The 17,301-nt window shown below is 39.6% G+C and overlaps 1 protein-coding gene across 7 annotated transcripts in view; it reads right to left on the reverse strand.

Annotated features, from left to right (window-relative positions):
* The window catches only part of LOC109057932 (transcription factor Sox-1a), a 28,270-nt gene extending 11,332 nt beyond the window's left edge, over positions 1–16,938 (reverse strand). For 2 of the 7 annotated variants that reach the window (XR_006155625.1, XR_006155624.1), the window contains exons 1-2: positions 16,387–16,938; positions 16,174–16,295 (exon numbers count right to left, since the gene is read on the reverse strand). Coding sequence is in view for 3 of the 7 variants with exons in the window: in XM_042731334.1 (XP_042587268.1) it covers positions 11,857–12,867 (1,011 nt within the window). In the remaining 4 variants the exon portion in view is untranslated. Of the gene's footprint in view, positions 1–4,953; positions 7,972–11,652; positions 13,544–16,130 lie in introns of those variants that run through there. The other 5 variants (XR_006155623.1, XR_006155622.1, XM_042731334.1 and 2 more) reach the window with 5 other exon arrangements.
* Positions 16,939–17,301: the final 363 nt, after the last annotated feature.

Here is a 17,301-nt window from a genome sequence, read left to right on the forward strand (position 1 = left end):
AAATTTCTCATTTTTCTACATCCATGATAATTTTTTCTTTGCTTTGAAAGGACATGGGACTTTTTCGTACCCTGAAATGCAACCATCAATCAGTCGTGTTGTTTTGAGATCAATATGATTTAGTGAACTCTCACTCATGTAGACTGGGTTGGAAAAAGAGACGGTGGGAACAGGTGTAGTTTCAATACAGCGCTCATTATCCTTGAGTGATGACCTTCAGTGGCATACTGTACTCCTCTGTAATCATCCTTCACTCTCCATCTTTTTCTCTAAATGCTAACTGGAGCCTTTCAAAGCAGCCAGTGAATGGCAAAATTGGCCTATTGAAGAAGTTTATTAGAAATTGATCTACTCTTTTCAACTCGCTCAGGAGCCAGAAGACTTCGAAAAACTTGTACGGACATGACACGATCACAGCGCGGTCACATTCACGCTTGCAGACGTCCTATATTTGAGGAGTCACCTTTAGAACGGTGGGTCAGAGTAGCAAGACGTGAAAAGTCATATAACGTGTATGCAGTTAATTATGTTAATGTATGAACTGATTGATTTTCATAGCAGGTTGTCTGGCAAACTGAGGTTTATTTTCATGTGCTTTGGCATTTATGTCCTGTTATGGAGCTGTACGGTATTGAGAGATATTCTAAAGTAACATAAATCTAACCATATGCTCAAGGTTATCTCATGAACTGGTCTGTTAAAGGTTTTAACTGTGGCATATAACACTTGATTCGGCTTTAATCATTTAACTTCAGGGAGCGAGAAAGAGGTGTGGGAAAAAGAGACGGATAAAATATTCTATGACTTCATCTATGCCTGTAAGGGGGGAAAAAGTGAGGTGCGAAATTCAGGTCTGCCTTTTCATGTAGGAAAGGAAACTTTTCCATTCTTCTGTGTTGGTAGAGAGTTTGTTTTCTTTAATATTTTTGTGAAACCCATATTTTTTCCAGGAATCTTTAATGAAAAGATTGTTTAAGAAACTGCATTTATTTGTAATAGAAATCTTTTGTAACATTATTAATGTCTTTACTGTCACTTTTGATCAATTTAATGCATCCTTGCTGAATGAAATTCTCATTTATTTTTAAGCAGCTCAGCTGTTTTCCACATTGATAATAATGTTTCTTGAGCACCAAATCAGCTGAATGATTTCTAAGGGATCATGTGACACTGAAGACTGGAGTAATGATGCTGAAAATTCACAGCAATAAATTATATTTTAAAATATAGTTACATAGAAAAAAACTGAGTGCTGCAGCCATGACATCAAAACTCAAGACAAATTCACCACTCTAGATATCTCTACTGGTATAATGGGGCTTTTTCATTCATGAGTCAAATAAAGCCTGTGGTAAACATAACTAGACGATACTTGATGTTTTGATCTACAACATGAATTACACACACTCATGCCAAAAACATTAATTTTGAAGCAGTTATGATTCAGCAAAAACCTTATGTTTCTAATAAGTAACTACATAAAAACATTAGGGGTGTGAGTGTGTGCAGTTTATGTTTTAGAGCAAAATCTCAAAGTAATGTCATATTTTAACCACAGACTTAATTTTACTCATGAACTAAAAAACCCCATGAGGGAAATCTCAAGGGAACCACTGGTGAATTTCAACAAATTTACACTGCAAAGGTGGCACAGAAGCACTTGTGAAGCGGCATTTAGGTGTCTTTACACTTACTGTTTAATGCTGCTCAGATGTTGTATAAAAACATTTGTAAAGCAATTACAACTCTGATACTAGGGGCTGAGGTAAGTCATGGCAGGCATAATTTAGTCTGGATTTTATGTGGCATTGCATTTTTACACTGAATTTTGAGCAGGCACAGAGCAACCTTAACATGCCTGTGTAAAGATGCCTTTAGTCTTCCAGATTTAGACATCGTGGCTGCACTCAATAGTACTGTTTTACTGTGTTTTTGATCCAAATGCAGCTTTGGTGAGAATTTTTCACAAACATAAAAATACACCTAAAAATAAGCTTTTGAACTTCAGTGTAATTAGATCAAAAGGTGAGAAACGTGTTTTGATTCAACCTGAATGCAGTTTCAAAGGGCATCAAATGTGTCAGTATGTAAGGTCATTGTTACAAATGGATCCTCTTTAGCTGCGATTTTGGTTATCATTGAAAGCTATATTTCAGTGACCCTTGTAAAAAGGATCCTGTGTCCATCACAATGATATTGTAATCTAGTCCATCTAAATAGCTAAGTCTGTTGATCACTCACTGTAAGGGGTGTCAAAGGTCAGCTGGAGTAAGAGCTATCAGTGACATCCAGAGGAAACCGAGTCGTTGTTTCTTATGGTCACCCCCTGACCCCTCATTAACCTAATCTCCTCTACTTAAAATAATCACCAAACTGTGTGTGAGAGTGAGTTTGCCCGTGTTTTTGATTGAGAGAGACATATTGCCTATGGATTTTTGTTTGCATCTGTGTATTGTGTACACTAAGAGATTTCTCGCCTAACGGTGTAAAAGGATTGGCTTTTTTTGGCAGAGGTCTCAGGTATTGGCTCTGTGCCTCAAGAGAGAAATAACAGCTTTTCGTCAGCCCTGCAGAGAAATACTGCCACATTAGAAACAGAGGAACCACAGCCATTTAAAACAGCTCCGCTGCTCAGCGTATTAAGTCCATCAGGCATAAAGACATCATTGTGTTTAAGGTTACTCTTCACAGAAACTGCATTACTCTTTTTTTCAGCAAACACATTAGAGGTGCAGGGCCAGAGTAATACACATACTCACAAGGAGCTGACTGAAACAGAGACCAGCATGTGCATGAATCACCGCAGTAATAGCTCATACTATGCAGCTCACACTTTCGCTGGGAGTCTGGCCTCAATGCATGTTTGTGTAGTGTGAAGAGAGTACTGGCTGAATGTTCTGAAGATTAATTACTTTTTTTATTATAACTAGTAAGTAATTAAAAAAAAGAGTGCATGCAGGGAAAGATAAAAGTCGTCCACTGGAAAGTCCACGGGAGATACTCGGTCAGAAAACAGTGTGAATCCACAGTTTATTACAATTTATTCTATTTATTACAACCAGATGACTCAAATCCAAATTATCCTGTGTTAATGCTTATATAATATGACCACTCCAGATATAAATCCTGTTCTGACTTATTTTTAATTGCATGAGATCTTGGGACAGAAATGTAATGTTTTATATTATCATTCAAATTATAAATATTGTATACAAACACACAAACCTATATAGACATTTAATTTAGCATCAAATATGTTAATGGACTTTATGTAAATATGTAAAACCAGAAAGTCAAACTTTTGAGCTCCCATGTTTATTAATTATTGATAATAAACTAAATACGAAATACATTTTCATAAAATACAATATTTAAAACTATGTTGTCAGGTAAAGAGTGTAAGCATATGTGTCTAATTCTGTATTTTTAGCTAAGCAGAATTATGAATATTTCTGTGTCACCATTGCCCTTTGAATAGAGAAGGACCAAGTCCAAGTTTTTCAAGTTCAATCTGATGTAATAGCAAATGTAGCATTTTAATGGACAGTACTTTTTATTAACTGCTTATCACGTCTTAGAAGTAATAACATTAAAAAACATAACTCTATTCTGGCATTGGTGAAAGTATAATGAGAGGATCATATCTTGGCATGACCATATTGTTACACCCTTACCAAATATAAACACACACACACACACATACACGTGTGTGTGTGTGTGTGTGTGTGTGTGTGTGTGTGTGTGTGTGTGTGTGTGTGTGTGTGTGTGTGTGTGTGTGTGTGTGTGTGGGTGCGTGTGTGTGTGTGTGTGTGATGTGTTCAATTCAATAAACACACACACTCACACATTGAAAGGTGGCTAGTCAATCTGAATGACCTGAAGGTTGAACTCAATCTAAATGCGTTTTTAAGTTTTTGAGGAAAGAAACCAATAGGGCTAAAAAAAAACCTTTGTATATGAACACAGGTAGTCCATCTATATGTAAGTACTGAAACAATTAGAGGGAAAGCTGCTTATTATTCCCAATATGAGTGCAACCTTACTCACACCAGGGGCTTGTCGCTGCAGACCACAAACTAACCGCAAACGCATTAAAAACAATACAATCTATATGTTTATAGTATGTTTGTCCATTCATATAGAAGGACACCATGTATTGATACCCATTTTTTCCCCTAACATTGAGCGCAATATGCTGCAAAACAAAAATAAATGTATTTTTGTAAATGCTTTGAGTAGAAAAGATATCTATGTGTTTAGTTTACGATAACTTGAGTACATGTGCCCGAGTTGTGCTGCGGGGGATCTCATTAAAGCTCCCTGTAGAGCCCCAGTCTTGATCTAAGCCAGACAGGCCATGTGTTCAGTAGTAAGGTGCACTGAAGCTACAGACACACATAAGCTTTTCAGTGTTAGAAGAAGAACAAAAAAAATTATGCACCAAATTTCAGTGTATTCTGCCAGGAACCTATGCATGCATAAAAGTGAGTCTCTGTAATGCATGTAAGCAGACACTAGAAAGAATAGGCAAGTGTGAGAGAAGAAGGGACGGGGAAATAGACGGGGGGGGCAGCAGCAGCAGCAGCAAAGAAGCAGTTATACAGCAGACAAAAGAGGACACAGAAGCGGGATGTAAGTTGCTGAGCTAGAGCACCCAGTGCAGTGAAAACGTGGCAAAAAGCCCCATCCCTTTACAATGTCATTTCAGCCCAGCACAGTCTTTAAGTAATAACACTCAGTGGGGTGTGTCATTATCACCCCTAACCCTGCTGCCCCCAATCCATCATGCAGTCCTTAGGGCAGGTACTTCAACTGTCACTGACTGTCCACGCGGACTTCATCCACTTCAACAGCTTTAGCACGCACTGCTGTACATGCTTCCATATCCTTGCCTGTCTTTATTAAAAAAAGGGGCCCATACAGCCAAGAGCAACAAAATCAATGACCAATCCATAAACATCAACTTCTTTTATTGTTGTTTCTTTCTGTCTCTCTCTCCCTCTTTCAGATGTAAAAGCAACACAATCAGACACAGTCAAAGTTTATCCCATCACAAAATACAGAAGCACAGTGGGACTCCAGCAGCGGTAAAACACAAACAATTCTCAGGCCTATTTTCTGACCCCTGCTGAGAGGAAGGGCACCTTGTGAGATGGGTCAAACTAGATGTGAGAAAAAGTAATTTACAGTTGAAGTTGTCAATTCTTTTTGTATATTTGCCACAAGTTGTTTTCTAGGCGCATATTTGATCTCAGACTGAAAAATGGGAGAAAGGCAAACAAAAACAAAGACTGATCAGTACCAAGTAACTAGGCTTGTAAAAAGGCACAGTAAATAGATTTTTCAAATAACTACTCAAAATATTTATGTCTGCATAAACGAATTCAAGTCTGCCTTTGTGCTAAAATACCTATTATTCAACAAGTGATATGCTTATTACTTTGTGTTCAGATCTTCATTCGCTATGACAGGTAGGACTAACATATTCATATTCTTTATTGGATTTGTCCAAAAACCTAAAGCACTAACTTTGACCATCAATTTTAAATTCAAACACCTCACACGAGATATGCAGATGCGAGGCTAATCGATTAATAACGAGGCAGAAAGAAAGAGAAAACGTATAATTATTAAGTAGGCTACTAATAAACTTATTAACTTAGTTTTATTTGAAGATTTGTCGCTTGTGCTATAGCCCACAGAGAACGTATGCAGACGTGTGTTTGAGTCGCGTTCATTTCAGGACCTGGACAGCTCCTCAAAAACTTCAGAGCAAGTCTCATTTATCTCTTCAGTTGTAGCCTAAACGATATGGTTTTTTATACTGTCAATTTTATGGGAAAATCGCGAGTATTTCAAATTCCCTTGCTGTTCGCACAGACTTCGGCTTACAGTAGCGTTGTGTTGGAAGTGAAGGAAGAGTGTATTGGGAGGGAACAGTAGCATTGCAGCTGCGCTGAGCTGTGAAATTCGCTGAACAATTGGGATCACTGTTCGTCTTCCTCTCGCCTTTCCCCTCAATTAGCATAGTCCGTTGTGGTTGATTGACTACCATAGCCGGGCCGGGTAAGTGCTTTTGTCCTCTAATCACATGAGGACAGCAGGGGTGACAGGACACAGGTGAGGCCAAGACTGGAATAGATTTATAGCATATTTATAAGGCTAAGCATGGGAACTGAAACATGCCTAAATCTCAGAGACCTTTGCCATTTGTATAATTCAGGAATCAAAGCCATAGCCTTGATCTATAGATTGCCACAACATGGTTACTTCCGAGTCCCAAAACCCACGCAAAACGGCTTAACGGGACAATCCTGGGCACGGGAGAAACTGATTGTGAATGGGTGTTTGCGCCCCGCTGATCTCAATTAGCCCTTGTTGACTCTGCGTAGGATTAAATTAGCCGCATAAAGTAAGACTGAGCCCTCACTCAACCTGAGGAAATATTGGCAGAACACATACTCTCCATATGTGCACATTCTACATTCTAAGTGTTTCATATTTAAGATGTCATTATTTTACTTTAAAAGTTTAATTGTGGAGAGTGGTTTTAATTAAAATTAGGAAGAATTTTTTTTTTTTACTAACTAGTTAACCACACACGTTAACACGATAAATGTAGTTATATGTGATGTTGACAGGAAGAAAGACAAACACTGGTCACTGAACTGACATTTATACAGCAATTTCTCTTTAAGTAGTGTATAATAACGCACCTGTTCTAAACCTAAACTCAAGCTCCTCTTCAGCGCAAAGCTAAAACTTCAACATGACAGAACCTCTTCTTAAATCCCAATAGACCAATGTACACGAACAATCCTCCCCTTTGTTTCATATTGCTCGAAAACACATAAATTAACACAATGTCAATACTACTCTCTCCATTCAGTCCTATGCAAGAGCATGCTGGAAGCTGAAAATGCTATGACAAAAATGAACACCAAGTAATGAACACGAAGTTACAAATTTACGTGGAATGAGCGAAATAAAATTGTTACAAACTTTTAATTCAATTTTATGTGAAGTGCACAAGCATAGGCTATATAGACTAAAAGAAATGACAGTGGGCCTAATTTTATTCAGCCAGCAAAACCATTAAAAAGTGTCATATCGCCCACAAGTGAGCTACCTAAACTGAGCAAAAACTAGGCGTTATTAAACTTGTGAGAGGCAACAGGAAGCAGTGGTAATAGTGTAGGCAGATGCGTCGCCGCGCCCTGATTATTATTCCCGCCTGTAGCTTTGCCGTAATGAGCGCGCGGCCGACTGTTGGCGCGCTGATTACCGGTCCTTGGGGATCCTGTGTTTTTCCTGAGTAATTGATAGTTAGACTCCGCTCTAATTAAATACGCTGTCTGCTTCATTGATGTAGATTTTTCGCACCAGAGAAATGAATAGGGCACGGTGAGGGAGAGCAGGCCTTTACGTTTTATGAATCGTCGTTAACCCCCAACCCCATTTTATGCGAGACACTAGACACTAGATTATTCAGAATGCATATGGCAAACATGAAAACAGAAATTCGTTTCCGATGCTAACAAGGCATTTCAGTTCACTGTCCTGAGGAGATTGGGCATCGTTTTAATAGGCCTTCGCAAAGTTTCTCCTCCCTTCCCTTTTCGCTCACAAGGGAGAGGACATTTAAGGTGCTCTTTTCCCACCAAAGCCCTGGCCACTTCGCGGGACGCTTTGCTTTTTGTGTGGTCTCCCGGCTTGTCTTGCTCTGTCACTATAACTCTGAAGGGTTGCCCCGGTTTCCCGCACACCTGCGTGGCTGCCCGGTCCCTTCAGGAATTCGCTGGGGCTTGTAATCAGCTTTGTGGAGCCATTGAGTGCACGGCTCAGTGAAACTTCCCAACCTCACAGCGCGCTGGACCGCTGAATGGGAGTCACAGCGTGGGGCGCCTCTCCAAGCAGCAGGCCTGCCAAATTCCAGCAGAGTCTCTCACAATCATCCTCACACAGACCTCTCTTCCGAACACGAGGGCGAGAGAAAGAGAGAGGGGGAGAGAGAGAGAAAGACAAAACAGACAGTTAAGGTACGGAAGGCTAGTTTATTAAACAAGCAGTTTGCTTCATAAGCGCCTTGAAAATTCATATGTAGCCTTGCATCGGTCAGCTAGCATTTTTTCTTAGATAAAGCAGTCTAGACTTTCTGAACAGCGCTCGTTTTATAATGGTAATTGGATTCTCAGTGATGCACAACAACACGAGAAAATCTGTGAAAAGCAATCCCATGGGTGCATCACTAAATTAGTCCACTGAATTAGCCTACTGTTTTCGCTTCCGAGCAATAATGACGCAATTCAGACAAAAATCGTACTGAAACTTATGGGGCTGATTTACATGCGACAATACCCGGGCCCCTGGTCTGTGTTTGCCGCGGTTAAAAGAGACTGTTGGACACGGTGGGGAACAAATAATTTATAATTCGCTGAAAGACAGCAACATTTTGGTAAATAAAAGTTTGAACAAAGTTGCTTTTTCGTGGCGTTCTGCATACATGCTTAAATTACTGCTCCGGAATCGCAGGCTGCAGAAATTACGGCGCAGCATCATCTCGCCTCTTGGAAGAGCGCAGGATTAAGAGGCAGCAAGATTGTTAAACATGTCAACGTGTAATTGCACGATAAGGCCCTCGCGAGGAATTTATTGGCCCAGTTGCTATTTCTATTCCTCCCTAATCTCGTTCAGCACATTCGTTCCGTGCAATCTGTCTCCGTAATCTTCTGTGACAGAGCAGCGACCAATAGCAGCGTACCGGGTTTTTTGGAGAAGGGAGAAAATATGCAGAGGCGTGATAAAGTGATGGTAATTATCCCCATTTAGGACAGCGAGTGCAAGAGATCGGGAGTTTTCGTACGAGCCAGCAGTGTTGATGGCTTCCCAGCACAGAATATATCGGTGGCTACAAGATAAGGGTATCGCACGTTGAGACGATTTATTGGTTCGAGTCCACCGCCACCCCTCCCACCTCGCACTCCATCCCATCCTTTTCACCCATCCCACCCCGCGTGCCTTCCCCTCTTTTGGCGGGGTAGTAAATTATTTTGGTTAAATTTACCAGAACGCTTCTCTTTAACCTGGCAAGTGCCGTGACTTGGTTCTCCGCCTCTCTATTTTCGGCGCTAATCCGTGTAGTTTTTCATCTGCAGATACATACAAATGGCTCCTGAGTGGACCCTCTAATGTAGTGTCAATAGTGGAGGGGAAAGGAAAGTGTGGGTTCAGATTTATGGAGTTTAATTTAAGATCATGAAAAAAACATAATATCTACATTATAAAGGAAAAACAACTCGTACAGTCGTCTGTTAAAAAATAAATTAATATCATGCTGCACCAAGATCGTTCGGTTTGTGATGTACCCTAGGCTACATTACAGTTATAACACTGCTCATCCTGTTCTGCTTCATATTTATTTCAAGTGTGTGAAGTGGCACTTGCAGACTCGAAGGCCTCACATGCGCATCCCAAAAAGAAAAAGGACGTCTGGTGCCATAGTGTGTTGCGGCGTTGCACTTCTGACACTTGTTGCTAAACTAGCCCCAGGGAGACAGCAGGTGATTGTAATAACCTTTGACTCTCTGTCCCAGAGGTCAGCGTCTCTGCTGGCTGATCCCGGTAACTTTCTCTGCTTCAAATCACATTGTGTTCAACCACAGAGATCTTAACGATTGAATTCTTCATATGTAGGGAATCAAGAACAAAAAACTAGCACACAACGAAAGAACTAGTAAATAACATGAAATGAACACGATTCCACTTTTAATATAATCAGAGACTACAGACGGTGTTAATGCAGTACTACAGAAATATGTAGTTTTGATTAACCGGTGGTCCTACTCAAACATATATTATGTAAATTGTATGATATCTACATTTAAAAGAGTTAAAGTTGGCTCTTCATAACACGAAATTGTGGAAACATCTCGAGTAAAAAAAGAAATCGATACATTGTTTTTAAACGCGTGAATTAGCCTACTTTTTCCCAAACAAAATCTAGCCATACACAACTAATTCATTACTAGCCAAATTATGGCTCTTATGGCTAAAAAAAAAAAAAAAAAAAAAAAAATCAGGTTTGCTATAGAGGTAAAAAAAAAAAAAAAAAAAAAATTCAGTGAACTGAATTGTAAATATTTTTGTGATAGACGAAATGACACAGTTAATCCAGTTTCATTGCACGAAAGGTGAAGCAAGTTGTCAAGCCCTTGCCTCAATGATACACATATAATGATAGTTTGTTTTCATGCTTCAAGTACTCAGAATTATACACCTAAGGTAGCAATCAAAGTCTACAATGGAAGACGCAATGATGAGCTGAGTACAGAGTTACATTCTTATTTAAGTAAACAAACTGTTCAAATTATGAATAAACAGATCTGAAGTCTTGTATCTTTAGTAACAAAACACTGACATTTTGCCAGGGGTTTAACAATATTCAGGTACGTTACCCTATTTTATTGCAATACAATAATAACTAGCCTAATAGTATTCCGTTGTTTTTTAAACTCTCTTTATGTATTTTAAATTATTATTTATAAATTATTAATTTACCTAAGCAGACGGCTGATTATCAAAGGAAATAGCGTTTGAACTAATGACAAAAGTGTGACATCAAAAAATTTCACACATTTTGTAGCACATTTTTAAAACGTAAATTTAAAAACAACATTAAAGGTCTACATGCCTGTATAATTCTCCCCTATTTAATACATATTAATTGTAAGAAATTATTCACGTTCCTGACGCGTATGATCAAGTGTGACCTGTTTTGAAATACGTTTTCCATGTTTTGATGCTTTCAAAGATCTCATTAGCAGCACGTTGAAGCTTGTTAAATACACATACAAAATTAAAGGTTTTTAAACCTTAAAACAAAATAAACCATTAGTAATATCTTCCGACTGATATTTTGTCCTCAATCAACGAAGAGAAAGTGTCCACTAGATAGTGTGGTAAATCAAACACATATTAAATGGCAAAGTCTGATGAAATAGGTAACAAAACTAACACCAATTTAGAGCATAGCAAGTTTTTCTCCAATTTTATTTAGACCATGAATCAACGCAAGGTTAAGATTTGAACTGGCAGGAATGCATGTCATAAATTATGTACAGCAGCAGTGACGTGCCAGTCTTTTGAAATATTAAAACTTATTCACAATTTACAAGAAATATTACAACATAAATCTGGTACATTAATTCACGTGTACAAACGTTTTGGTAAATGTAATAAGCAGAAAACCAGCCCGATCTCACGGCAATTCGTACATATTCTTTCTGGGGTGGCTAATTCTACGAAAACGACCACACTTACAAATTATACGTTTTTCACAAATCGTACGTATTTTACGAGTTGCACATTGTATGAATTGTACGAAACCTACACCAAAACCCGTCAAACCTGCACGTCACTGGGGTCAGGCAAATCGTATGAAATCGTACGAGTGAGGTCGTAAGAATTCGTACGAATGTCGCACCTCGTATTTCTTGGTCTGGGCTCTCAAAAACACCTCAAAAACACATCAACAAATAATTCACGCTATAATCAACAATCATTTTTTAAAGACGTCATATTTCTTGGCGTTGGCCAGAAAACGTAATTTGCACAGAACTTAACTCCGAACTGCAATCGAAACAATATAACAATGTTTCACTGAAAGTGATACATTTGATAAGATCTCAGTTTCTCTCCGAACTGCAATCGAAACAATATTTACCTTTAATTTACAAGAACATCATAAAACATTCTGTACAAAAGTAGTTCAATGACAATCTAAAAAAAAAAAGGAGGTAAATATTTTTGGTGGAGTGTTTCTGAATGCGCGTTACCCATCACTTTCCATCAGCTCTTTCAAATATGCGTCAATGGGACAGTTCCGTTTACTCCGGCAGTTGTGCTCTGATAGTGCTGCGGTAAGGCATGCAGTCTGCTCTGCACAGACGGATCCCCGGACTCGCCGGTTGGTAAATACATGCTAATCATCTCTCTCAAGTCTCCGGTGCAGGGGCCTCGGGAGTGTGTGGTGACCGGAGGGCTTATATTGGGTTCGGACTTGACGAGCGAGCTCAGCGTACCGATGGCGGCAGAAGAAGCGACGCTGGAGTTTTGATGCTGCGTGTATGATATCCCACCGTAGCCGGATGGAGAAGCGCTCATGTAGCTCTGGGAGTTCGAGATGGGGCTGTACTGGAGAGCAGTCATATCGTAGCGGTGCATGGGCTGAGGGTTGTGCGGGTGATGGTGATGAGCGTGGTGATGGTGAGACCCACTGCCTGGGTGCTGGCTGTAGGCGAGCTGCGCCTCCTGCATCATCGCAGCCGCTGCTGCCGCGGCGGCCACCTGACCTGAGTAAGCGCCGTTCGCCCAGCCGTTCATGTGCGCGTAGCCAGCGCCGGCCGAGCCTCCGTGACCCCCAGGACTCTCCAACCTCTGGCCGACCCCTGCAGGACTCATTCCGACCCCGCCACCCGCGCCGCCGAGCAAGCCGCCAGCCAGCGAGTACTTGTCCTTTTTAAGCAGGGTCTTGGTTTTGCGCCTCGGTCTGTATTTGTAATCCGGATGCTCCTTCATGTGCATGGCGCGCAACCGCTTCGCCTCATCAATAAAGGGCCGCTTTTCAGCCTCTGACATCACCTTCCACTCAGCACCGAGTCTTTTGCTAATTTCAGAGTTGTGCATTTTGGGGTTCTCCTGAGCCATTTTTCGCCGCTGGCCTCGGGACCAGACCATAAAAGCGTTCATGGGTCTCTTTACGCGGTCTTGGTTGGCTTTGCTCCCCGAGTTTGGACCCGTTTGTCCCGGATTCGTGTTGGTTTGGGGTCCCGGGGAATGAAGGTCCGTTTCCATCATCATGCTATACATTCAAGTGGCTTAGAAGTTCTCAGCTAGCAGAGAAAAAGCATGAACTTTCGGCGCTCTGTAGTCCGCGCTTGAAGCGGGTGCCTCACTAGCCCGTGGAGCTCCGGTGAAATGTGGAATTTAGATTATTCCCAACCGTTTGCCGTTAGTCTCGGGGTCTCTTTTGCTCCTGTAGCCTGTTTAGTGTCGTGTCCGACTGCTGTTTCACATCCACATTAATTGAACGTGCATTTGAGTTACTTTTTCTAGTGGAGTTGAAGAGTTAGTTAAAGCGGCAGCCATATGATGCGTTTTGACAGCGATTAAAATGAGCGAGTGGCCAATGGCGTTCCAGTGAGGAGCGATTTGCATCGAGTTCGGTCGAGTGACGTCAACAACGAGGAAAGAACTAGTAGGCGGGGTGCACGGAGGGTCAACACCGCCCCTTCTAAAGTAGAGTAAATACTGAGGTAGCAGTTTGAGCCTCTTCAATGGTTGCAATAAATGAACAAGAGGACAAATGGTAGATTTTATCCATTTAGATGACATTACAAGATACGATCTAATTCTTTATAATAACTGTAATAGCTCCAATGCTCCCCTCGTGACGTCTTGCCAAATCTTTGCGTGTAAAGGGTAGCCAACTTCTTGTCAGCTATGTTGATACAGTCCACTGCATGCTGAATGTCTGAGTATAAAACTGTTAAAGGAAAAAATCAGTCGAAATGAATTTTTCATAAGTGCACGTTCTAAAATAGGATGTCAAAAAAGTCAGTAGGATAAAACGACCGTCATTTCACTTCGCATTCTATTATGCTACATCTTTTTTTGCCAAATATAACCAACACACACAATTCCCACTAAGAACTTTATAAATAGGCTAGTTATTCTTGAAGTGAAACAATATGAAAACCACAATATTTTAAGAGGTAAACAACATGAATTTAAGTAGAGGTTCCTAAATCGAGGACACTGCCGTCTGGTGGTGCACTGCTAAGATTTTGAAGCGCGTAAATAAGATGACTGGAAAGTGGCATATATTGGAAACTATGAAACTGTAAAGTTATTGAAATTGAAAGACAAAATGAAGGGTGATGTCTGTAAGAAAACCAAACTACTTTTTATTTAACTAGAGCAAGGATAGTTGTATAGCCTAACATGTGATACAATCGCATGACCGACCCAGAAACGTGTTCGTGAAACACAAGACAAAACTATTATTTTGCCATCAGGTTTGATTCCAAGTTGCATAAGAAATAACTTGAATATATATTCTGTTGGAACGTCTTCATATTTTTGAATATGTGACAAGAACGATAGACTACTAGGCTATATCAAATAATCAAAAACATGTTTTGACGAAAGATAAGGGCTTTTCAATTGCCCACGTAACAACAGTCTAGATAGCCTATGGGTTTTCATTTACGCAGTCATGGTGTCTAGCCACTCATTTTATGTTGATAAAATAATTGTTTTCTGTGTTATGTATTTTAATTTAAAAACACCATTGATATTTTGAGAAATGCAATCTTTTTATTAAAAGTAAATAACATGGCGCATTAATAAATATGAAAAGTTTAACAAAGTATTTGTTTTGTTTCAAATATGCCCACACCAAAGCAAACTTCACCAGCACTAATATGAGCAATAATTATATAATACTACTTATATTAGTAGCCTAGGTAGTATAGTAGCTACTTATTTGACTGTTTTAATTTAAACCATAAAAATGTGTCATACAGGCTAACCTTAAAATGTACATTTGAACTTAATTCAAAATGTTGTTATGATAATTCAAAATGTTCTGTTAGTTTTATGGTGAAGATTAGGCCGATTTACGAACAATAATTTTATGTTATTTAATACATTTAATTGTCCTTCGGATTAGCGCGCTAAACCACATTGTGACTCTCCTGGAACAACGTACCTTGTCAGTTCTCATTTTGCTCCAGTGTCGCGCTCTTCACAGAGTCTTTGTTTTGCGCGCGCTGGGGGCAATAGGGCACTGTTAGCGCACGTGCGAGAGCTGGGGTTACAGCAGTTATCCAAAACGCAAACGACTAGTCAAAAATAACAGAGATGTCCGTCTTATTTGAAAAAGAACGAAACACACCTAAAGGTAAAAATGAAATGACAGTTTAACAGTTGTCACAGGTGTTTGCGACCGTCCAGTTCACGAAACATTATTTAGGGGATGGGGGATGGAACAAGGGGACGGGAATATAACCTGCTCTATGTAATTCATGATCCCAAAATATTAATAAGCGAAATAGGAATTGATTATTAAAATTATCCAATTTAATAAAACAATAATATTAATATAAGTAGGTCTTATTTTGACTATATGAGCTTTCAGTGAACTGTTCATGAACGGGAAAGTGTTTCACTACAAAATTAAAGCGTGCTAAATTTGTTTGTTTAACCTAATTTGATGTTTAAATCCTTTGTGTGGCTTTTCTTGACTTGACAAGAGCTGTGGCAAGACATTGGCTTATAGGCGCTTGAAAATGATATCCTGTTAAACGATAGTGACAATCTGTTGATCAAAACTCTAAGTGTTATTTTCCTATAACAGTCACACGCCCTAAGTTTTTATTTTTAGAGGAACCAAAAATGGGAAAATACGTTTAATCAGCATTAGGCTATACATATGAACAGACACTGGATAACACATTTTAATAGGCCTTTAGATATTTAAATCATTTAATTAAACAGCCTACTGAATTCAAACTTCTAAACTTTATTTAAAGGTTATTTAAATAAATAAAAAATGTACGGAGCAGTGAGCTGGTTTGCCCTTGCAGATTGTCTTTTAAAGCTGCAAATGTAAAAAGAAAAAGGAAAAGAAAAAAGCTTAGCGGTCCAAACTGGCTGACTTCCATCAAGAATTGTTCCAGCTAATGCTGTAAACACAAACGCGTGTTAAAGTGTTTAGATGATTATTTGTAAGTCTTCCGATAAAATGCGACTTTGCCGACACTGGACCGACTGAGATAGCCTACATCTCCGGACCGTCGTTGGAAAAAAAAATCGCGTTAATGTCTCTTATCCGATTTACAGTAGACAGCACATCATGCGACCAAGCTCAGTGAAACTGATCACAGCTTTCTTTTAACAGGCTTTATGGCGCAGTTCGTACTTAGGCACCGAACATCATTGTCTCAGTATATCACGTTTCGAGACAAGAACATTAATTTACAATTTGTCAAAATATCCAAAAGTACGATTTTCCCCAGAAGAGAATGCACATCCATCTAAATCTTGGTTTTAAAGCTATATAAACTTACGTTGCACTGTCCTTCATCTGCAGTGATGTAAAATCGTCCTTACCGGTTCTATCGCTGTCCTAACCCAGCCAAAGCCTCTCGCCAGACCGCCATCCTTGCTAAAATCTACACTTAGTGTGCCAAGGCCAGTCATACCCAGCTCCCAGTCCCACCACTCACTACACACTGAGGAGAGAGACAAGAAAATGAAATTTATTATAGACTCTAAAGACAATTTCAAGTTATTGTTTCTCCCGGCGAAAGGGTTCCTTCTTACATAATAAAGCCTCTTTTGTGTGACGCGGAACAATACAAAACAAGTATTCTAATAAATAGCCACTTTTTTGTTCCCTCTCGAGGATGAATGGAATTGAGCAGTTGGATTTGAAAGCAGCTGCTCGCGCATTCAGGAGAAGGGGGTGGAGTCCTGGCGCGAGGCGTCTCTCCTCCTTGGAAACGAACTTGAGGAACGGACGCGGCGGCAGCATCACCGAAAAACGCTCTGCAGCCTTCACTCCGACATCAGCACAAAAGTCTGCCCCCATCGCCCCTGCTGCATGGCTCTGAAGAGCATTACGCTCAACAACTTTAATTAACCCGGTCATTCTCACTCTCCCTTAACATGCGATTCGACAGGATTTAAGGATATTTGTAAAATAAATCACTTTAGCTAGGCTGTTTACTGCTGGCGCTGAAAAGAAAGCACCGAACTCATTCCCTGCACAAAATACACGCAGACTATAGACTAATGCATAAATACAAGTTTTTACAGTCGTTTTATTTTGTCACTAAGTCTACTGTGCATACAGTCTTGTCCTGAAAAGTTTGTTGTCTTCATGATCCCTTGTCTCCAAACTTTTTTAGGCCCTCAGCAGGGACGCCCTGTTTACAGCCTTGCCTAACATGTCTTTTGTGCAATATTAGTGTATTTAAAAGATTAGTGATAGCCTGTTTACATAGTACAGCCATTCATATAATCATGATGTACAGTCATATATGTGTACATTTTTATTTTACATACGATTTACATACTGGTTAAACTTCATGAATTTTTTGCTTAATGTATATTTTCATTATTTTATTAAATATTTTAATAATTCAATCTAGCAGCAGACAGCCTGTTAAAGACGTCCTTAAACTGGAATAATGCATAATACAATTACAAAAATAATAAATTATTATTCCAGTTAAC

This window comes from Cyprinus carpio, chromosome B9, assembly GCF_018340385.1.
Source record: "Cyprinus carpio isolate SPL01 chromosome B9, ASM1834038v1, whole genome shotgun sequence".
NCBI lineage: Eukaryota > Metazoa > Chordata > Actinopteri > Cypriniformes > Cyprinidae > Cyprinus > Cyprinus carpio.